This window comes from Equus quagga, unplaced genomic scaffold (genome assembly GCF_021613505.1).
Source record: "Equus quagga isolate Etosha38 unplaced genomic scaffold, UCLA_HA_Equagga_1.0 203_RagTag, whole genome shotgun sequence".
NCBI classification, from domain to species: domain Eukaryota; kingdom Metazoa; phylum Chordata; class Mammalia; order Perissodactyla; family Equidae; genus Equus; species Equus quagga.
Genome location: NW_025798627.1, coordinates 2,839,867 through 2,863,521, shown reverse-complemented (window position 1 = coordinate 2,863,521; position 23,655 = coordinate 2,839,867). Strand labels below are relative to the sequence as shown.

The following is a 23,655-nucleotide window of genomic DNA, read 5'->3' as shown; positions in this document are numbered from 1 at the left end:
GCCTGGGGTTTGCCGGTTCGGATCCCGGGTATGGACATGGCACCACTTGGCACACCATGCTGTGGTAGGCATCCCACATATAAAGTAGAAGAGGATGGGCACGGATGTTAGCTTAGGGCCAGTCTTCCTCAGCAAAAAGGAAGATTGGCAGTAGCTAGCTCAGGGCTGATCTTCCTCAAAAAAAAAAAAAAAAAAAGGAAAAAAACCCATCCAGGTACAACACCAAGAGTGAACCCCTAATGTAAACAACAGACTTTGTGTCAATGATGTATCACTGTGCCTTCGTGGATTGTAACAAATGTATCCCTCTGTTGGGGGATGTTGATAATGGGGGAGGCTGTGCGTATATGAGAAATCTCTGGACCTTCTGCTCAATTTTACTGTGAACATAAAACTGCTCTAAAAAATAAAGTCTATTCTTTTAATTCAATAAAATTCAAAGTTTCTAAAGATGTTTTTAGTCATACTTTATATAAGATTGAGAAAACATCAACTGCCCAAATAAAAAATTACTGTTATTATCATTACCATTAGCAGTAGTAGTAGCTTGGAGAAGGAGGTTGATAAAGATGGTGGGTGGGCTCAACAGCTCCGCCACCATCCCCACCCCCGCACTTCCTGACAGTGTCACTGACGGCAGTGCTCTATTGCTCTAGGACTCGTGGCCACACAGGGAGGGTACAGTGACAGAACATTTCTACTTCTATTGTAGCACTGACAATTCCTTTTGATAACTTGGTTAAACATCTGTCTCAGCCACCCGATTATGTGATTCAGGAGGACAGGAACCCTGTCCTATTCATCCCACAGACCCAGCTCCCGGCGCAGTGCTGGGAACATGGTGGATGCTCACTAAATGTCTGCCGACTGAACAGACGATGTGAAACAGCCATGGTCAGATAGCTCACTTAACTGCCACATGTGTTAAATATACTTTTTAAATATTCAAGTTTAATAGGGCTCGAGGAAATATCCCAATCAAATTTAAGAAATGCAGTAACAAAGCCTGCTTTGAAATTGCTAAATAGCTAACTAGAGTCTGACTCTCTCTCTAGAAACAAGATAGTCATTGTACAGCCCTGGTGGATTTTTATGAGCAAAATGCAAAACAGGGTCAATCATGTGATCTTTCTAGAACAGTTTTATATTTAACCAAGGACTGCTGAGTCATTATTCAAAATTACGGGTGGTAAAATCTTCCTTAATTTTTTCAATTATATCTACAAAATCTACCAAAAGCATTATCCATAAAACTTCGTCCTCCAACAAGTATTCTTTCACTAGGAAGCTCAGAAAGAAGACATTTCAGTGTGTCCTAAAGAAAACCCAGGCACTGCTGTTATTCTGTGTCTGAAGTCAAGATGTCATGTTAGAGCAAAAACAGACTTCTCTGACATTTAGAATCTTGTCGAAAGCCAAGAATTCTGATTATTACTTTAGGACAACTCAACATATTTATTCTCTAGATTTCCTTCCTTGAGAGAAGAACCATTAAAGGTTTTCTAATACAAGAGAACCGCATATTGAAATATATAAGAAGAAGAATTCTATCTTCTTGTTTTTCTAGATTTATTGAGGTATAACTGACAAATAAAATTGTAAGATATTTAAAGAGTCCAATGTGAAGATTTTTCGAATTAACACACCTATCACCTCATGAGTTTCCCATTTTTTTTTAGATTCTATGTGTAAGTGATACCATGCAGTGTTTGTCTTTCTCTGTCTGGTTTATTTCACTTCACATAGTACCCTCCAGGTTCATCCACGTTGCCACAAATGACAGGATTTCCTTCTTTTTTAAGGCTGAATAATATTCTATTGTATATACACGACATTTTATGTATCTGTTTATCCATCCACTTAGTTTGTTTCCATATCTAGACGATTGTGAGTGATGCTGCAATGAACATGGGAGTGCAGACGTCTCTTCCACGTCCTGTTTTCATTTCCTTTGGATTTACACCCGGAAGTGGGATAGCTGGATCACATGGTAGTTCTATTTTTAATTTTTTGAGGAACCTACACACTGTTTTCCATAGTTGCTGTACCAGTTTACATTGCCACCAACAGCACACAGGGTTCCCTTTTCTCCACATCCTCACCAACATTTGCTGTTCCTTGTCTTTTCGCTAATAGCCATTCTAACAGGCGTGAGGTGATACCTCCTTGTGGTTTTGATCTGCATTTCCCTGGTGATTAGTGGTGTTGAGCACCTTTTCATGCACCTATTGGCCATTTGTATGTCTTCCGTGAGGAAATTCTATTTCCAAAGGTGACAAGAACAAAATGACAATTCCTGGAAAAATAGAATTTTACAGTTAAATGTATTCACTGGTGCAGAGTAAAATTCACTCTGTAAAAGTATCACGTACAATGATCTTATTTTTACAAAGAGAACGATCCTTATTGAATACCCTTACTTGGTCCCCCTTCTAACTTACTTTTTTCCAAGTGTACAATTTGATAAATTCTTAAAATTTTTAACTGTGATAAAATTTATCATCTTAATCATTTTTCCAACCCATTTCTAGGTCTGTTACAATTGTTACCACAGGTCAGACTCATACAGTCCCTGACAGAAGGGTGATATAGACATGATTAAAAGTCTCTGGCCAAGAATGGACCCACTGTGATAAAATCCTAGAAGGATTAATGTAGGAATATGAAATATATGAAGAAAATGCTCATATATCCACATGGATAAATCTCCAACACATAACGTTGAGTGAGAAACAGCAAGTTACAGAGGATAGAGTGTTTGCAAATGTAATGTTTTTACAGATACACAACACCATCTATTGCTCCGGCACATATGGACCCAATGCACACACACAGATTTAAGGTATAAGTAAAATTAGAGTCTATGAAGACAAGGATGGAGAGGATAGACAAAACTTCAGGACAGTGGTTCCCCTGGGGCAGAGAGGCAGGGAGGGAGGTGACGGGTCAGGAAGCCTGAAAGAGGCTTCAGCTGTGTTCATCCGTTCCCAGTTTGTGCCAGCCCCCCTGGAGCCCAGGAGGCGTCAACAGGAACAAAGCCACATCCCGGCTCTCATGGAGCTGACACGCTAGTGGAAGGGAGATGCTCAGAAGACAAACAAATAAATATACTGTCTCTCAGGTGGTGAAAAGTGCCAGCAAGAAGAGGTTAGAGGCTGACAGAGGGGAGCTATTTGACACAGGAAGCTCCAGATAAGGTGGTATTTTATTCAAAGACACAAATGACACTAAGGGTGTGTTTATGTGGGGAAAAACCTCCACATGTACAAAATTTCATTTTGTTTTAAGTAAATATGGAAAAGTGTTAACACTTTTGTTAGCTCTGTGGTGAGCTCATGGTTGTTTTCTGAATGTTTGAAAATTTTCATAATAAAACAAGAAGATTAAAAAGAAGAAGGCCCACTACCATCAATTCCAGGAATATTGGGAGAAAGAATGTCGGACATCTCCAGATCCCTTCCACATGGAGTATCTTGGGCCTGTGGTTACAGATCCTATTTCCTTAGGAGCCCTGCACATATTGGGCCCCCTGAGAAACAGCCAGTAGTGAACAATGCTGCCTGACCACTGGGTTATACATGCTTTCTTTATCTAGCTATCTGTCTATCTATCTATCTATCTATCTATCTATCTATCTATCTATCTCTATCTACCTACCTACCTATCTATCCATCCACCCATCCATCTATCTTTGCTTCCAAAATAAAATACATACCTGTTCAAACACTGAGTGTCCCCTATTTGAGAGAGAGAAAGGCAGAAGATGAAGAGCCAGTCCAACATGTGTGTTTTAAATAGGGGGAGAGGCATATATACAAGACAAGTGAGGACCGAAGATGCAAATCAACATGAAGCATTGATGAAAAAGACAGGACCTCTAGGAGCTGGAGGGAAAAACAACACAGTGTCTGCACTGGGGAGCTAGTGAGCTGCCATTATTACCTGCTCCAGTATCACCCTTCCCCCTCCCTCCTCCCAAAGAAAGGGATATGGTACCTTAGTGATGTTCTGTTCCCACACACTCAGCCAAGCAGGAGAAAAACAACTCCCAGCTACATGAATCCCTCAAGCCTTCTTTTGGAGATAACATAAATTGACTAAGAAATACACCAGGAAGGATAATGAGTGTCAGCTCTAGCGCTATACACCCCCAGAGGTATTAGTAAACTTTTGGTGAATGGATGAATGTAGATGAGGTTGCCTCATGGCAAAATACATAAATGATATTTTTTTGTACTTAGGCATTTCCTAGGTCACACAAATCTCTTACCTACCATGGCAGAGACTGCTGGTTTGCTCCAACATCTCTATTTCCTTCATAACAGACAGTGATTTTTAGTTGAGTACATGGCCATCTGATGAGGTTCTGGACAAAATATAAGAAATCATGTCCTGGGGCCAGCCTGGTGGTGTAGCAGTTAAGTTTGTGCACTCTGCTTCAGCAGCCTGGGGTTTGCAAGTTCCTGGGAGCAGACCTACGCACTACTGATCAAGCCATGCAGTGGCAGGCGTCCCACATATAAAGTAGAGGAAGATGGGCATGGGCGTTAGCTCAGGGCCAATCTTCCTCAGCAAAAACAGGGGGATTGGCAGTGGATGTCAGCTCAGGGCTAACTTCCCTCGAAAAAAAAAAAAAAGAAATAGTGTCCTTAGTGGAAGTGTCTTTAAAGAGAGGGGGCATATCTTTCTTCCACCTTCCTCCTTCCTGCTAGCTGGAATTTGGATGTGATGGCTAAAGCTCAAGTGGTCATTCTGGACAATGACTTGGAAGCCACATGCCAAGGATGGCAGCACAAAGAGAAAAAGATTGACTCGTCCCACTGTGGAGTATCACGCTACTCCTGGACAGCCTATCTCTGACTTGTTGTATGTGGGAAATAAGTAAACTTCTACTTTACTCAAAACTATTAAATTTTAGTAAAATAAACTTCTATTTTACTAAAAGTTACTATCTTACTGTTATTGGTTTTCTGTCTAACGCAGCCAAAACTAATCCTAACTGATACAGGTATATCATTTCATCTCCCTAATCATAATCTTATAAAAAGTTTATCATGCCCATTTTGTAGACAGAGAAGTGAGGCCAGAGCAGATTAACTGCTCAAGGACACAGAAGCCAAGGCTTCTGCCTCTGAGCTTAGCCCAGTGTCCTTTTCACTACGCCATACTTGCATTTCGGTGTGACTGATATGCATTACATGCCAACAAATAAGAGAGATCAAGCAGAGACATACAAAGTTTAGTTGTGAAGGTGTTATATGAGAAGCTCTGAATATGCACATGTGGGAGTGGGGAAAGCCTGGAAGGAGTGTAGAAAGGGAGCCGATGAAGAAGAAGGTGACCTGCGTTACACTTGCGTGACTTTAGAAAGTCCACAGCAAGAAACCCACAGGCGTCCTAGACTGACTGCAGGAACATCCTTTAAGCAGAAAGTTGGCAAGTGACATGACTATAACCAGCTATGCAACTTCCCAGGGAACACCCCCTCCCCGCCCAGGCTTCCACCCTAACTGAGCAACATTCATTTAAGCTCTTGGCATTTCTTTCTTTTCAAGTCAGTTGTAATAATAACAGATCTATAAAACTACACTTGGAAAGTCTTCTGGTTGTCATAATTATATAGTTATTTAACATTTGAAACTGAAAGTATACATCCTTGGTAAAAATCAGGGCTGGCATAACCAATTGATCTAAAATATACCTTATATCCTTTTGTATGTGTCTGAGGAATATTGGCCCTGAGCTAACATCTGTGCCAATCTTCCTCTATTTTATGTGGGATGCCACCACAGTGTGGGCCGAGGAGCAGTGCTATAGGTCCGGGCCTGGGATTCAAACCTGCGAACCCTGGGCCACTGAGGCAGAGCGTGTGAACTTAACCACTACGCCACCTGGCCTGCCCCTGCCTTACATCCTTTTAATTTAAGCATGTCTTTCAGGAATAACCTGGGTATGCGGTTATATCTGCCCAATTCATTTTAAAAATGAGTTACCTCTTTTCCACAAAGCTTAAAAAATTTTCTGATTATAAGTAAATTGTCATTGTAAAAGAAATTAAAAAACAAAGAAAACCAAAAACATGTCTGGAAACCTTTACTTGATTTTTATCCTAATCAAAACAATCAAAAATTATTTTTCCATAATTTATCAGATAAAATGTGATTCATACTCCTAAGTAAAAATACATTAAATTTTATGATATTGCCATCTAGAATCTCGTCCATACACATTTTCAGTCTTCAACACCAGGTAAGGAGGTCCCCCCTGAAATTCCTCCAAAAAGGGGGAGCATGATGGTAGAAGGAAAGGATTCTACTGAGATGGAATAGCTCCCACCACCACTTCCTCAGGCCCCGGCTAAAGCCACGAGAAAGGCCCTCGTCATGTGATAAAAGATGGCAGCACACAGTATGGGTAATAAGCACCTTGCCACTCAAGTGTTTTCTACACTTATTCAGACAAATACAATAAGTACATTTTAAAAGTTATATCCTGGGGCTGGCCCTGTGGCAGAGTGGTTAAGTTCACACGCTCCGCTGCGGCGGCCCAGGGTTTCATGGGTTCGGATCCCAAGAACAGACATGGCACTGCTCATCAAGCCATGCTGAGGCGGCATCCCACATGCCACAACCAGAGGGACCCGCAACTAAAAAATACACAACTGGGTACTGAGGGGATTTGGGGAGAAAAAGCAGAAAAAAAAAAAAAAAAGAAGACTGGCAACAGTTGTTAGCTCAGGTGCCGATCTTTAAAAAAAAAGTTATATCCTTATACTAAATATGGGCAACTTTGGAACCTGGTTTTTTGGCTTTACTGTGTACATGTGTTTTATATAAATGTATTGGTTTTTACCACTTATCAACATAATATATGGTCACTGTTAAAAATATTAATAATACATAATGGATAAAGAAAAAAGCAAAAATCCCACTATCTAGATTCAACCTTAATTAACTTTTTGGAGAACATTCTTCTAGATCTCTTCTTATATTTATATATACACATGATAAATACTGTTTAACAACAGGCTGTTTCACTCAAAAATATATCTTGAAGATCTTACCTATCAATGAATATATGTAATAAGTAAAAATTGATACAAACCACTCTTTTAAAAAATAGTGTGATATTACTACATATGGATGTACTGTAACAAATTTAAGAAATAAACTACTGGTGACTTCTAATTTCTTCTTATTATAAAGCACACAGCAACAAACCTTCTTATACATATAAAGTTGTCCAGTGATTTCCCTGAGGGCAAATTCCCAGGCGTGGTGTTGCTGTGTCAGAGTGTGCACAATCGGAATGTTGACATAGACGCCCAGCTGCCCTCCAAAGGCTGGTAGAAATGACACTCCCCTCATAGGCCTCAGAGCATCCCTTTGTTTACACCCTCCTTGAGAGCCTATTTTCACCCTTGCTGATCTGACGGGTACAGATGACGGGCGGCTGTTTTATTTGAACTCTTAGAGTTCAGGCGAGGTTGGACCGCACCCTTTCATACGTGTTGGCTATTTGCATTTTTCCTTTGGTGAGAGTCCTCTGCATGGTCTTCACCCATTTCTCTATTTGGCTATTTATCTTTTTCTAAATAATTTGCAAGAGTTCTTCATATATTAGGAACATTAACACTTTTCACACATATTATACATATCTTTATCTTTTAGCCTTGTATATAGCGACAATATAGAAAAGTTTACAGTTTTTATATGTTGAAAGGTATTTACTTTTCCATTATGGTCTTTATCTTTGCCATTATGCTTAGGAAATCCTTCCCCACACCAACACTGAAAAAATATCCCCCCCTTGTTGTATTACACTACTTTCATCTTTTAATTTTCTACCTCTAAGTTTATCTTGGTATGAGAAATTAGGGGAAGGTTCAGCTTTTTACCAGCCAGTTGTCTCAACACAATTCACTCAATAATCCATCTTGTCCCAGTGGTTTCTAATGCGTCCTTATTTTATACCAAATGTCCACATACACTTGGGTCTAATTCTGGACTCTCTAATCTGTTCCTCTAATTTGATTGTTTATTCCTGTGCCAGTAACACACTGTTTTAATTGCTATACTTTTACAATTTGTTTTAATATATTTGTAGAACTCTTCCCTCATTGATTTTCTTTTTCAAGAATTTTCTCACATGTTTATTCCTCTAGGTAAAGTTTAGAACGATCTTGTCAAGTTTTGCCACCCCAAGTCCTACCACCCAATTCAACTGCACTGAACGAATACACGACTTTCAAACAATTGAGTCTTCTTTTCATCTAAGAACAACGTAGCTCATTTCCTCACATTTACATCCTCTCCCCAAATTTAACGTCAAATGTGAAGAAAAGAGCCATAGCCCTTTATCCAAGAGACGCTCACATTCTCAAGCTATTTACAAAGTGTACGTTTTAATTGCAAGATTTTTCTTTGTGCTGTAAAAATGTCCAGCAATTGCAAAATAATACTAATGCCGTTATGCTTTATGTTTAATGTCTCCACAGCTCCAAAACACCCACCTCTACTATCTAGAGAGTGCAAATCACATAGCCTTGTAAGATTTCTACTTCACGGAGGATGGCTCTCCAACCTCTAAGGCCAGGGCTGGAGAAATGGGGCCTCAAACTGCTCAGCATCCCCGGGAGGATAATTAGGAATGATGCTAACCAGACCCGCCTTCACACACTTTAAATGGCCGTGAAGCCACATCACTGCAGCCTGCTCAGTGCCGTCTGGAGTTCGTGAATCATTCTCTACAGGACACAGGTCATAGCTTCCAAACCACAGCCCCACACCCTGGGCAGTGGGCCAGCAAGGAGCAGAGGCTGTGACAGGATTGCCGGCATGTGCTGAGAGACTGGCACCTACCCTCAGGACAAAAAGCACCCTCCCAGGGCTGTGAAGGGACCACCAGCCTCCCTGCTGCCTAGTGAGCCAGAAGTGCTGTCAACGCTTGGAGAACACAGGCCACTCTCTCCCTAGAACACTGGGCCCTCGGCCTCAGGACCATGCTTTAGATTTCCAGAGGCAGGTGGCCAGAGAAACCTTAACTGCTGTATATTTGCTGATCTCATTCACAGTTAGCAAAACGGTGGCCTGCAGGCCAGATTTGGCCCAGGGATGTGTTTTCTTTGGCCCGAACAATGTTGGATCATTTTTTTGGAACCAACATTTAACAATTTAGAGATTTCCTGTATTTTCTCTTAAAAACTTAAAAAGTCTGGGCCACACTGCGCCTGCATTCCTATGCAGCAACTCTCGGTGAGAGCCGAGTGGGTCATCAGGCCCAGTGACCATGCACGTCCATCATTTACAGGACTTGAGGTTGCCACTCCCGCCTGCAGCTTCCTGATTCCCAGCAGCTTCTGATTTAGGTCTGATTTAGAGGGTACCTAGGTCTCAAAGCTAACAAAACATCTCAAGTCTTTATCCTCATACCAAATTCCTTATTGAAAAAGAAAAATCAAGTAATATATATGTAGGTGAGAGAAAATACACAAAAACCTGGAAGCTTAAAAGGCTGTGCTATATAGGTTGTATTTCTAAGGCATTTGACATGATAGAATCAAGCTGAGAAAAATTTAGAGAAGATATTAAATTTATCACTGAAAGTTCTTTAGGTAGAGCCATATTGCACCCTTCCCAGTAGATTCAAAAAATACATTCTATTTTTAAAAGAAATAGTGCAAATTTCCAGTTATAAAATAAATAAGTCATGCGATGTAACGTACAGCACGGTGACTACAGTTAATAAACTGTATTGCACATTTGAAAGTTGCTAAGAGAGCAGATCTTAAAAGTTCTCATCCAAGAAGAAAAGTAATTATGTATGGTGATGATGCTAATTAGACTTACTGTGGTGATCATTTTGCAATATATATACATACCAAAAAAAGAAATAGTGCAACATCTCTACGCAAACACACAAGAACAAAGAACCAGTTAACTATTGATAATTTGCCTCATTCATTTTTACAAACCCTCATCATACAGTGTTGGCACAGCTTCTTTCTTCTCACATGGATCTTGGGACTAGCAGGCTACCATCACCTGAATCAATGCCCACAGTCAAGAGCTGCAGCTTTACTAGCTGCCTCCCCTTTGTCTCACTATAAGTTCTTTGCCAACATAAGTTTTTCACCCCAAGATTTATACTATTATATTCACGTATCATCCCTTCCCTTCTTGGAAATGGAGAGACTAAGCAAAAGGTACCGATATACTTGAGCCAAATCCTGTTAGGGCTAATAACAAACATTAACAGCTGGACAAAATCATTTTTTTATATAAAATAGAAGGATTAAAATAATTAACTTGGGGACAACCCAAGTGTAAAAAGACATCTTTGAGACTATTGGAACAAAATAAAATCGAATATGCACTGGGTAGATGATACTGAGAGATTATTTTTAATTTATTTGGTATGATAATGGTTGCACGCCTGTGTGCGTGTGGTGTGTGTGTGTGTATTCATTCTCTTTGTGATGGCTTTAAAAAAAGAAATAAGTATTAGGGGTTTGCTATCACATGGGACTTACAAATCTTGGAACTGTCATCTTTTACAATTGTAAGAGACTTTAAACATCACTTAGTCCAGCCATGGGAAGGAGGTTTCAATTAACAGGCCAATTTCAATTTAATAGTACTGTCCTGAGAAGAAATTTTGGTCTTTAAGACTCAAAAAATGTCATGAACCATTAGCAACGTTGGCTGAGGGCACACAGGAGAGAGGAGCCATACGTGCCACTGTCAGCGCCTTCAGAACCTCCCGTCCAGTGGTCTTTCAGGGAGCTTATTACTTGTCAAGTCAACTCATTACTTCTTTAGACAGCTCTGTCTATTTACTTATTTCTTCTATTTTGAGCTGAAATCTTATTTTCTGCAGCTTACAACCACATGACATAATGGTAAGCCTGGTTCCATTTTAACTTGACAGTGTTTGAACTATGTGGGACACTTCTCCTGTCCTTCCCAAGTCTATCGCCAGTTTCTTCAATCACTCCTCACATGGCACGGTTCCCTCCCTGTCTTCACCACTCACCACTGACAGGCGCCGGTCTGTCTCTATCTCTCCTCCAGCGTGGCACAGTAAAACTCTCTGTTAATGTCATGGTGTCATAGCATAATCCCAAAAATGCCTTTAGGGAGCTCAAATCTTTGTTTTCAGAATCCCTGTGTTCATTTTGAATTCAGATGCTCTACCTTGGGCCCAATTTGGTTAGTCTGAGGAAGGCTCCTAAAACCTTTCTTGTTATCAGCCACAACTGGGTGAATTTAAATGGATTCCTCAGAGCGTAGAACTGTCTTCCAACATTTCCAGGTCCTGACATGCCACTAGCCAGAGAAACCACAAAAAAACTCAGAGTACCCTTCCTCAGCCTTGAGAGTCTCCTCAAACCCATCTACAGATTTTCATTCTTACGAAGAGAATTTTCAATCTCACAACTGAAGCCCGAGGGACACTAAGTCAGGCACTGTTTGACAACTTATCCTCATGGACAAAAATGAAAAATAGGCCATGACACATTGGCTCCACGTAAGTAATAAAGCGAAGTTTAGTCACTCACTCGACATGTGTTTCAAGAACTGGACTGGGCTATTGAGCAAATGAGAATGAATGACAGCAATCATGTCATCAAACACATAGTCCCTGAAAACTAAAACACAGGCATAAATAACTCAAATAAAGTGATCAGTGAGGTACAAAGAGCTTTGGGAATTGAGAGAAGAGGTGGGTTTCTTTGGCTGAGTTGGAAGGTGGCAGAGAAGGCAGCAGAAAGGAAGTGAGAATTAGGAGAATTAACAGGGGAAGTAACGGCTGGCCTGGTGGCGCTGCGGTTAAGTTCGCACGTTCTGCTTCGGTGGCCCAGGGTTCACAGAGTCGGATCCCGGGTGTAGACATGGCACTGCTTGGCAAGCCATGCTGAGGCAGGCGTCCCACATATAAAGTGGAGGACGATGGGCATGGATGATAGCTCAGGGCCAGTCTTCCTCAGCAAAAAGAGGAGGATTGGCAGCAGATGTTAGCTCAGTGCTAATCTTCTCCAAAAAAAAAAAAAAAAATAGGGGAAGTAGTAGGTCTGGAGGGCAGATGGGATTGGAACAGAGGAGAAGTGAGAGAAGACTAAATACCAATGGGTTGAGTCATTTGGTTTGGATGAAGCATAGGGTTCATGAATACTATTAGTGGGAAATAAAGTTTGGCAAAACACAAGAGGGAAAGCTGAATGAGATTCCTTCCTAGATCAGCATCAGCTAATCAAAGCGTATTTACACCAAATAACCTGTGACCCATCAGAAGACACAGCGAGGGTGGGAGAGAAGAAGAAAGGCCACAGATCAGAACCTAGGGCAGAAAGAAAAAGGAAGTGAATCAATAGGGGCAGAGAGAGAAAGAGCACAGCGAGAAGGGAAGAAGACAAATACTGGCTTCCCGCCAACAGGAGGCTCCTCCTTATTTATTTTCCTTCCTTGACATTGAAATGTGCCGGTTAGCAGCTGCTCTTCCCTCCTAAAATGAGTCTCCAGGCTGAGATTTCTAATCCTTATTTGTCTTCCATCTCCCTACGCCCTCTGTTAACAACCACTTCCCCTAAACCGCCTAATCCACCTTCAGCAAAATAGTCAAGGCGACTGACCGCTCATTAGTGTTGGCAAAAGAAAAGCAGGACCTGAAGAGGCCACCTCAGTGACCCCAACACCCCTGACACTAGGGCAGGGGATCAAACCACCTTCTTGTTCTCACCTGAGGGAAGGGAAAGGGGACTGAAGAGGGAGTCTGAGGAGGCGACAGTGGAGGAAAGGGACCGGGAGCCTCGAAGAGCCATTCCATCAACCTAAGGAACTCAGCCCCTCCTTGCGTTTGTTCATTCACTCATTCAACCACTCATTCATTCATTTATTCCTCTCCTTCCCTTTATGCCACCTTTCTCTGCTGCCACACATCCAACAGACCACAAACACAAAGCCATTTCCACAGTAACAGCCCTTGGGTCTCAGTTTACACAACGCTTCACCAGTCCTTCATGACTGACGCAGGCCCTGACACAGGGGCCTGGATTTTCCCTTTCAAAAACACACCTCAGTATGGTTTCCCTTTGTTGCCTTCTCGCCATGTTGTAAGCTCCATGAGGGTAAAAGCTGTCTTCTCACTGCTGTATCCCTAGCACTTAGCACAAGGTCTGAACTCTGTAAACAACTGCTGAGTGAATAAGACACGCACAGAGAAGTAAGTGGGACCGCTCGAACTCCCTAGAATTCTGTAAGATGAAAAACTGGTGTGGTCAAGATTGCTGACTAGTCACCAAAGTCCGTGTTCTCTGACTCTTTTGGGGCACAGCCACAGTAATCTCCCAGGCTCTCGTCTAGTTAGGTATGGCATGTGACTGAGTTCTGGTCAATGGGATGTGAGTGGAAGTGATGATGCCACTTCCAAGCTGACCCATAAAAATCCTCCCGCGCTTTGCCTCTATGCTCTATTTTCCCTTGTGGCTGGCAGAACTGGAAGCAGACCCCTCGGGTGACCTTAAAGGATGATACCTGGGACCCTATGTGGAAAAGGGGCCCTCTGTTCTTATCTGTTCGTAAGAGAACTAAACTTCTCTTATGTTTGAGCCATGACACATTTAGGAGTCTACATGTTATAGTAGTTAACCTACCTAACTAATTCAGTAATACAGCTGGGTTACAACTCAAGTTAAGCTCTCCTACCCTTTACCAGCCAGCAACTGTTTGTCACTTTCCTAAGAAGAAATAAAGGCTATTCAGAAGACAGTACGATCTCACTTGGTATGTATGACTGAACAAAAGTCCTATTTGCTCACGATCAGGAAAAGATAGCAACCTTGCCTTGGGCTTGCCCGGGCTTGAGCCACAGCCACAGAACGGGCTGGGCAGATTCCAGTGCTGTCAGAACACTGGACAGTCAGCTCCCTTGCCTCGCCTCCTCTCAGAAGTACAGGTCACGCCCCACAGGCCCTGGACAAATGCCCAAGTGCCTGCTCGAGTAGTCTGGCCCTCGCCTCTTCTGTGCTTACCTTGCAAAAATGTCACAAAACATTGCCCCGTTGTTTTCAGGGCCTACTGGAGAGAAGCTGTCAACAGCTTTTTCAAAAAGCCACATCGACCTGCATGGCCACAGAACAAGGGTTGCACCAAATGACTCACCTTGTGAATAAAGCATTCAGCCGACCGGGTGGAGAGACAACCTTGCACATAATTCATTTCCCCCCGGCAAAGCTCTCACACTGAGATGGGTTTGACTCTTTTGCTGTTTCTACCTAACACTAGAGATTTCAAAGAGAGCTCTTCTCCCTGATGGACTGGAGCAGTTAGGCAATTGAGTTACATTAAGAGAATTAGTAGCATATACTGCACATAATTGCTTGTTCGATCTAGGTCTCAAAAACTATTAAAAAGGTAAATTATTGACTAACTCTTTTCACCTTTCTTCCTTGCAGGTTTGCTTGTTTCAAGAACTTCCAGATCCTGTGGTTCTTAATCTTTTGGGGGTCATAGATCCTTTTAAGAATTTAATGAAATGCCTTTACCCTTTCACAGAAAAAAATATATGTCCACAAGTGCACACGTACCTTACATACGATTTCAGAGCGCACATAGGATGCCTAGTTCATCCATGAATCCCAGGTTCACAGGCCCTGCAGGGCAGAGGTTAGCAAACTTTCCCTCTAAAGGGCCAGACAGTAGTGTTTTTGGTTTTTCAGGCCACATACAGTCTCTGTCACAACTATTCAACTCTGCTGTTGCAGAGCGAAAGCAGCCATGGCTGTCTGCCAAGAAAACTTTACTTACAGACATGAAAATTTGAATTTCATATAATTTTCATGTGCCACAAAATATGATTCTTCATTTCATTTTTTTTTTCAGCCATTTAGAAAATAAAAACCATTCTTAGCTGGTAACCTGTACAAAAACAGGTGATGGACCAGTCTGTCAACCCCTGCTGTAGGGCATGGGTTCTAGGTGTAAAAATACTACATCTTTATTTTCACTAACTTCTAATAGAAATTTCACGTTTCCATCCATTATGAATGTAGGCAGCAAACCTCAGTAGTGGCAGCAGTAACTGTGATTTGGTCACCAACAGAAATCACAGGTATGTTCATACCCCATTATACTAGTCACAGATAACTCAAAATATTGATCATGCTCATCACTATTTTTAAATTATGGCCATTACTAGATCTTCTGCTGTATCTTGCTATTTAAATGTGTTAACAAAGAAACATATATATTATTACATCACACATTCGATTTTTAACAATTTGATAACTATATTTCAATATAATTGATTTCCCTTCTAACCCTATAGATTTTATTTCGTGGATTTAAAAACAGAATTCTGAGAAGCAGTCCAGAGCTTTCACCAGATACTAAAGAAGTCCATGGTACAGGAAAGGGGAAGAGGGCCTGAGCGGGCAAAACCATAGCATCTCCTACCAGAGCGTTGACATCTTCAGTTTTGTGAATGAGCATCCGTATCTCCTCTGGATCACCACTGAAGATTGCTTGGACCAGTGGTGGCTGCAAACACAGGAGAATTTGAATGAGAACTATAATTAAATATATTTGATTGCATTCAGATGCAGATGGCTAAAAGATTTGTTCCCCAAAAGTTTATTCAACAATTATCAATTGGCAGACAAAGATAAGTATAGCTCAGATCCACCCTCACTAGAAGTCTAGTGGGGGAGATATTTTCACAAAGAAATAACTATAATACGATTCAAAAGCCATGACAATCACATCTAAGCTGGGGCTATGAGTATAACACAAACATCACTCATAGTTGTGGATGTCCTTGAAAGCCCCTTAAATTCTCCATCAAGGAAACTCCCAAATCTGTGGTCTTGTGCATACAGCCCCATCGTTCCCCCGTTTTCTCTTAGACAATGTTCCACAGTACCCTCAAATAATTCCCTTCCTAGAAGATGGAAATGGCCATGTTCTGACCACCTGAACACATTTTTGTCAATGTTTGGAAAACCCTTGAAATCATTCCCAAACATTCCCCATAACGTTAGCCAACAAGCACTGAGTGTTTAAGGTGGGATTACATCCCACTGCCTGCTCAAAATATAACGGCAGGGTGCAAAGCAAGAAGGGGTGTTACTGAGTGCTTATCATTGGACTCACATCCACTAAACAAGACCCAACATACAGCAGAGGATTTATAAAGGGCGAGGGAAACACAGCTGGAAGATAAACTAGCTCTGCTTGGGTGGCAGGTAGGGTGAGGAGAAGAGTGCATCCAGAAACGCTTCCTGGGAGACGTCTTAATGAATGAGTGTGCGTTGCAGACAGGGAAGGAAGGGCATTCCAGGCAGACGGATCAGGGTGTGCAAAAGTGTGGATACGCAAGGAACTCGATCTATTAGAAATGCTGTCGTCAACCTGGTGATTAGAGTGTGGGGTAAAAGAGGAAAACTGGTGGGCTCCTGGGTTGGTGTTGGGCCTGCCCCACCTGGTGAAGGGTCCTGATCAAAGCAGCTCCACCACCGCCGGCTACATGTGAGCCCCCTTCCCACGTGTAATCTGGGGTGTGAGCATGACCTTGCTGCCCAATCACTCATAGGATTGTTATTAGGAACAAATGAGTTCATATATTGGAAAACTCTCTTTGACCATACAACCCTACACAAATAACAGATGTTTTCATTAAGAAATGTTTAATGATGCCATTATGGAATATTTGACTCTTTTTTTTCAAACTTGAAAAACCTTGGCGATTACAAACACACACACATACACACACACACATTCACTCACAAATTTTGGAAATACTTTAGGCAATTAGATACTGGATACTAGGATTAGCTCCTGAGCGCTTACCATTGAACTCACATCCATTAAACAAGACCCAACATACAGCAGAGGATTTATAAAGGGCGATGGAAACACAGCTGGAAGATAAATCCTAGTAGGCAATTAGATGATGGCAATTTCCCAAACTTGTCTGACCATAAGGATCACTTGTGATGTTTGTGAAGCCAACATTCCCAGATCCTTTCCCTGCAGGTTCCGATTTATTGTATCTGGGGTAGAGGCCTGTGAATCCAGATTTTTCGTAAAAGCCCACTTAATCTTCGGAACTGGTGAACACCGGCCTAAGGTACAATCATTAGCCTCACCTGACCTCTCCCTGTTCATTTCCTTGAGAATCCGAGTCCTCATATTCCTTATAAATTTCCTTCTCTCTTTTTTAACCTCCTGTTGCCTTATGGGTTTTGACAGTGTTTATTATTATTTGGGGGGACCAATATTGTCAGTCGGATATAGTATGAGGACTTGAGGCAGTACTATATGAAAAATGTTAAATAGCAGATAAATACTCCAATATGCCAGAAATTTGTCCACAGTGTTCCCCTCTGCCATAAAAGTTTCCAGCAAGCGGACAGATGTATCTCTTTTTTACTCAAAATGCCCTCTCGATTCAACCTCCTTGCCGAGGTGTGTGATTCAGAGAGAGTTTCTCAAATTGCCAACAATGGAGCAGCAGGAAAGAAGCCTTGAAGAACACAAGTGTTCTGCCAGTTCAGTCTCAGCTGGCTGTTCTGCCTAAGGACAAGGAGATCCTTCCACACGCTTGCTGACGGCCTGCCAACCAGGTCTCCAGGTTATCTGCCCTGTAGCAAGGACTGTGTTTCATAGAAAACACAGAGTCAGACACAAACTCAGGATTTCAACAAAAATATTGAAACTTGTTTATCTGTTTCATAATTCTCCATCTGCTGTGCTGGTGGCCAAACACTTGTGTGTACTTTTCTGCCTTTTTGAATCTTAAGAGAAAACAAATATGAAAGCCCAATAACCACAGGATGACAAGCAGAGGCAGAGTCTGACAAGACTTTGATGTTAAATCAACAGTAATCAATCAACAGTTGAGAAGTTAAGATTCTGAAGAACAAACATATCCCAGGAGTTAATGCACCACAGGTTAGTCACTTTAAGGGAACACAGCTAGGTAAGCAAACCTCTCATCACTCAGGAGTATAAGGAATGTGTACAGATATTCTGTCACATTCGGTCCTCACACTTCTCAAGAAAGACAAGAGTTCCAAGCTACGGCTGGAATGTTCCCAAGGAGAGCCACCCTGATGAAGCTGCCAGACAAGGACGCCAGCACAGTCTTTCAGCAGGGAGTGGTGTGTAGGGCTTCCCAAACATGCCAGGCCCAGTCCCTGAGACTGTTTTAAAGGGTCTCACCAACACACAGAATTCCCAGTATGCACACTTTCCCAGCACCTCTAGGCCTGGCTCTGCCAGAAGCTGCTTTGGAGAGTATTGCCAATGCACAGAATTCCCAGCACCCATTGGGAAGAAGCTGAACTATTATTATACGTGTGGAATACATATACCCACATGTACACACCTACATTTGCAAATGTACACACACATCTGTATTTACACTCATGTGTGTATGCACAGAGATACACGTTGATTCACAGACAAATCCCTCACACTGTCTGTGGAATAGAAAAGGGTCTGTTCTCCAGAGCCCAAAGCCTTGCTAGATGGACATCTCTAGCCCCAGCTGTGCTGTGTGGCCAACACAACATCATCTTCACACTGTGAATCCAAGCATCACGGGATTCCAAACCAGAGCATCACAGATTCACTCTTTGCTTGAAAAGAAGCTGCGTTTGCATGGATGTAATTCTTGAACAAAATTACTGTGACTCTTGAGCAAGTAGTATTTTCTAAAAAAACATTACGGGTGTTTCCTTTTTTCTCCACGCTCCCAAATAAAACATGCCCAGAGAGCACTTTGGCATTCCCTTTTGTGGGGATTTTAACACAATCCTGCTGTTTTATTTTTCCCTAGATAAACACTTACCCTGAGAATAAATATTTAGAAAAAGACATATCCAAATATTATCTCTATTACATGATTTTAAGAAAGGGGGGACATTCTAATTAAATATTGTTGCTCATAGGTATCAGGTACTTGACTCTGTTGACCATTAATTTGGCAACCACGCTATCTTTTGCAGCTTTTGCTTTGAACTTGATAAGTCTTACCTGCGAAAGAGCAGAGTCCCAAGCCTTGGCAAGTACTGGTATTTCTTTTTGAAGTTTCACACACTTCGATACCAGCATATATAAAATAGGGTGCTTAGTGTGCAACGGGGTACAAAGTTAAATAAACACAAATTTATAACAAGGGTCAAAGTTGTGAAAAACAAATAGTGGCAGAAAAAAAGGAGAGAGAGAGATTCCAATGCCATGAAACCATTGGTTATCATTCCCTAAATAAATTTAAATTCTTAAGAAAGGTATGCTATAATTTCAGCTTCAATTACTAAAATTTTATTGACATGCTTAGCAACTGTAAACTGGAAATGATTGCCATGTGCGTGGATATTGGCACAGTCCCTCACATAGATTCAGAAGGCAGAAGGACACTTCCTGGGCTACTTTACCAATGGCACAAGTGGGGTTCAATATTAGGATAGGACCTGTCTCTGTCTTTCAACATCATCAATACCAGCACCTTCCCATCTTTGCCAGGAGTGTTGACAGCTGCCTTCTGGAGGAGACTGTCTGCCAGGCTGATGACACTTGACCCCTCTAAGACAGATGTGCAGAGCAGAGGGGCCCCTTGAATTTGGCAGCCATTATACGTTATGTAGCTAACCTTGCTAACACTAGGAACTGAAAGCTTATCAGCAACAAGCCACTTTCTCTACCCATCCCCCTATCAGCCCATCCAACACAATATTTTTCTATTTTATTCTCAGTCTTTGAAAAGAAATTGGGAAAATATCTGATTTCCAAAAGTAAGACACTAAATCAAATATGTACTGAGACAGTATTCTCAAATTTTGAAGTAGAACGACAATTCCACTAGGGGGAGCAAGATGGTAATTTGTTACCTGGGAGATAAGAGTGAATGTTCAGGTTGCGTAATTAAAAGAAGGAAGCTGGAGGATCCACTTTATTCAAGACATAGAAGAACTCAGGCTTCTGAGAGAGTTCTTAGTAATAAGTAAACACACACCCTATGTACATACCAAAACAAAAAACCAAGAAGCCTTCCCTATTGATCCCCAAGGGTCCAGGTGTTTAGGAAATAAGAATAAAGCTATCTAAAACTCAGGTGTTAATGTATCATTTTCATCATTTGCAAAACCCAATTCAATTATTCCCTCAATTCTACCTTCAAAAACTGCTACTAGGGGCACCAGACATGCCATTAGTTTAGGAGTAAAGTACCTCATGGGTCCTACAGTGAGAGCACAGCTAGTTGAGAGGACCCACCCCCTCCTCCAATGAGGCTGTGGGTCCCTCCTCCAAAATCCCCTAGTGAAACCACCAATGTGTTTTTTGTTAAAACCTTGTAGAGTGCACTTCACATTCCCTTTGTGGGAGCTGCATGTTCTTGACTGAAAAAACTGGCTTTCGAAGATAAGCAGAGTGATAGAGGCTGTCACTGAGCATCTGTAACTACAGCCAATGGTAAGTCCAAGAAGATGCTCCAGCATGTCATTCCAACTCCTGGGGTGTTGCTTGTCTTTTTTTGATTAGATTGAGTAATTAAAGACTCTAAATCTAAAGGAAAACATCTTGCATTCTAATCAGGAACGGGTGATGGGAATCAATCAATAGCCAAGAGCAAAAAATGATATTGCTAAACATCTGTCCATACTTGAGCATCCTGAGTATAGTACATCATTAATGCAAGATGGGAGCACGTTATTAGTAGCTTATAGCTGATGCAGCAATAATCTGGCCACATGAAACCATCAACTTATACGAACACACTGAAACACTTCATTAGGTAACAACCGGTTTTTGTATGAGGCAGTGCTTGGATTTTTACAAAAGGATAATAAAAATTTGTTCAAGTCACTAGACTTAATGGACAAAACTTGTTAGCTCTATTCATGTGGGTCCTGCTGTGTGATCTGCTGAAAGGAGGCCATTAAGTGCTCCCTGAATACAGAGCACTCTTTACTTGGGGAGAAGTTCACTCCATCACAGAAATGTAATGATGATCATAAAATCAAAACCTGTTTCCCTTAAGAACTGTACAAAATATACTGAATCCTCATAAACTTTTTTTTTAATACAGGACTACATATCTGAAAATGTCTCCTACAGCCTATGCTGCAGCGTTCAGTGTCTATAATATTTCCAATTATTATTAAAAACAAAAAAAGCATAAAATTCCAAGTATCAGTAATATCCTCTCTATATGTAGCTATTTCTTAACTCTATACTTAAACACTGTAAAAAAAAAAAGGACTATATTTAATCAGAAAATGGAAAAATTAATTTATTATCTAACCTTTTCTAGAATGAAGATAATACATGGGATTGACTATGAAATAGTTGTTCAAGGACCAACTCTCCAGTCTGGGGAACATTCACATCCTTTGCTGCGCCTTGCTTTCTTGAGCTCCTCCTTGGCTGCATCTCTGCTCTTTAATGCTACTCACTAGCGCCTTCACCAGAGGACAGCTACCCCAAGGGAAAATGAAACCCAGGCACGCCAACTTTGCTATTAGTCACTCACAAAAGATTAGGTAAAAGGAAATGATGAAACAACAGTATTGGTTAAATTGAAATCTGGAGGCAATGTTCATTTTTACAGACCTGAGATCTCTCTCTCTTTTTCTTCCATAGTGGGGAGATTAATAGGGTATCAGACTGACCTGGGATTAAATCCTAGCCTTAGTTTCCTCATCTGTAAAATGGGGTTATCATGGCCATTTTACAAGATGTGTTTAAGAAATGACATAATATATGCAACGCCCTCTGTACAAGGCCCGATGCCTACGTATAATCTATAAAAATAGTGATTAGTGTTGATTTTGAGTTAACAAGCTCAAAAACTTTCACAGACAAGTGCATGTAAGTCCATCCATCCTACAAGAGGAAAAATAAGGGATTGAGGGAGATTTCCTAAAAAATTACAGAGCAAATAAGTCAAGTTAGGATTATCATCCATTCAACACCACCTACAAAGCCAAGGGGCCCATGACAGTGGGAGAAAAGCCTTCTCAGGCAGGGGAGCAAAACCAAACCAAGCCCGAGCTGGCCTCCGTCACACTGGCAACCTCAAATACGTCACTCAACCTCTCTGTACTCCGTGGTCTAATATAAAAAGTCAAAATAATAGCAACTCACCTGAATAATACATCATCTTTCTTTGATTCATCAAAGGGTGCACATATTCATGTCCTCTGGATGAGAATATGAAATCATAACTTTACTATTTAAGGTTATCACACATGTGTACAGTTATACTTTTCCTTTTTGATCTCCTGATGGTCATAAAGGAGATGAATTCCCTGTTTGGAGCTGTGAGGGGGGGTCTAACGATTTGCCTGGTAGTGGCCAAGTTGAGACAAGAACTTAGTTTTCCTGATTCTCCCAGTTCAGTATTCTCTCTCGTGTGTCAGGTAATACAATATAATACAATACAAGATGATGAATATAGAATAAATATAATATATTATATATATTTTATACTAAGGAATTCAGCCTCAGTTTCAATGTACTTCCTATGGAGAAATATTATATACCTTATAACTCACTAAGGAAATATGTCACCATATATATCCTTTCCATGTTGATGTACATATTTACATCATATAGTCACTCTATATGTGTATATATTTCTAGGCATCGTTACTCTCAACAAAATAACTAACAATAAAACAATCTTGCCAAAAGATAGAAGACAAAGAGCTATAATCTTTCAAAGTAGGGGCGCTCAGTGTGAGTTCGAATTACCAAAAAGATGGAGAAGGTAGGTGTTAAGCTGGATTATGAAGAATGACACTGGAATAAATCTTTCACGTTGGAGAAGAGTAGAGGAAAAGGCTGGAAAAGCAAATAACTAGGTCGGGGGAGCGCCATGCCAGCGGAAGGAGTCCTAACCCAATCTTGTGGGCAAATAGGAACTCGGGTCTTGAGCAAGAAAACAGCTGAGGGTTTTTGCAAACATTTAATCTGTCCACAGTGTGCGCTGAGCTTTGGAGGAGGAGAGAATGGAGCCAGAGAAGCCAGTTGGAAGACGATTACCGCAATCGATCCAAGGCATCACAGAAAGAACTCTCCCATCTTCCTTTATCTCAGGCTCCCCAGTTGCTACTTACAGGAACGGAGTGGAAACAACACACACAGTTTTCAGTTCTTTGATGTCTGCTCTATTCCTGGATGCAAGTTTGGCTCAGCGTCTTGGCCACTTTCCTTCACTCTTTATATATAGCCCAAATCTCCTGCCCCCAAGACACTAATGTTTCCAGGTGAAATCGAGGTTACTTCCTTTAGGTCCTGGAACGCTTCCATTCTTCCCCCCACAGAACCTCCACGGAAGTAAGTTCTGTTTTGTCAGACTTGTCACTTGATCACTGAATTTAAATCACAGCATTTCAAAAATAGGCCACATCCATAAAGAGCCAAAGCAAAGCAAAACAAGGCCAACGCGCTCTGCCAAATGCCATATTTTTACTGGGATCTGCTGCCAACTACCCACATCTTTTTTCACTCTGTCTAGTTTCAAATGGCTTGAGATCAAATCTCAACTTTAGCTAAGTTAATTAAATGGTGCTCAGGAGTTAACTTTTAAAGAACGTTAGTTTAAGCAAGAGCACAAAGGATCCAAGAGGTTAGCTCATAGAGAATATTGAAA

At 41.3% G+C, this 23,655-nt stretch overlaps 1 protein-coding gene across 7 annotated transcripts in view; it reads right to left on the bottom strand.

Moving 5' to 3' along the window:
• Window positions 1-23,655, bottom strand: part of LOC124233492 (serine/threonine-protein phosphatase 6 regulatory ankyrin repeat subunit B) — a 291,043-nt gene that overhangs the window by 169,517 nt on the left and 97,871 nt on the right. For all 7 annotated transcript variants that reach the window (XM_046650630.1, XM_046650631.1, XM_046650625.1 and 4 more), the window contains exon 2: window positions 15,453-15,536. In XM_046650630.1, the coding sequence (XP_046506586.1) occupies window positions 15,453-15,536 (84 nt within the window). The remainder of the gene's footprint in view (window positions 1-15,452; window positions 15,537-23,655) is intronic.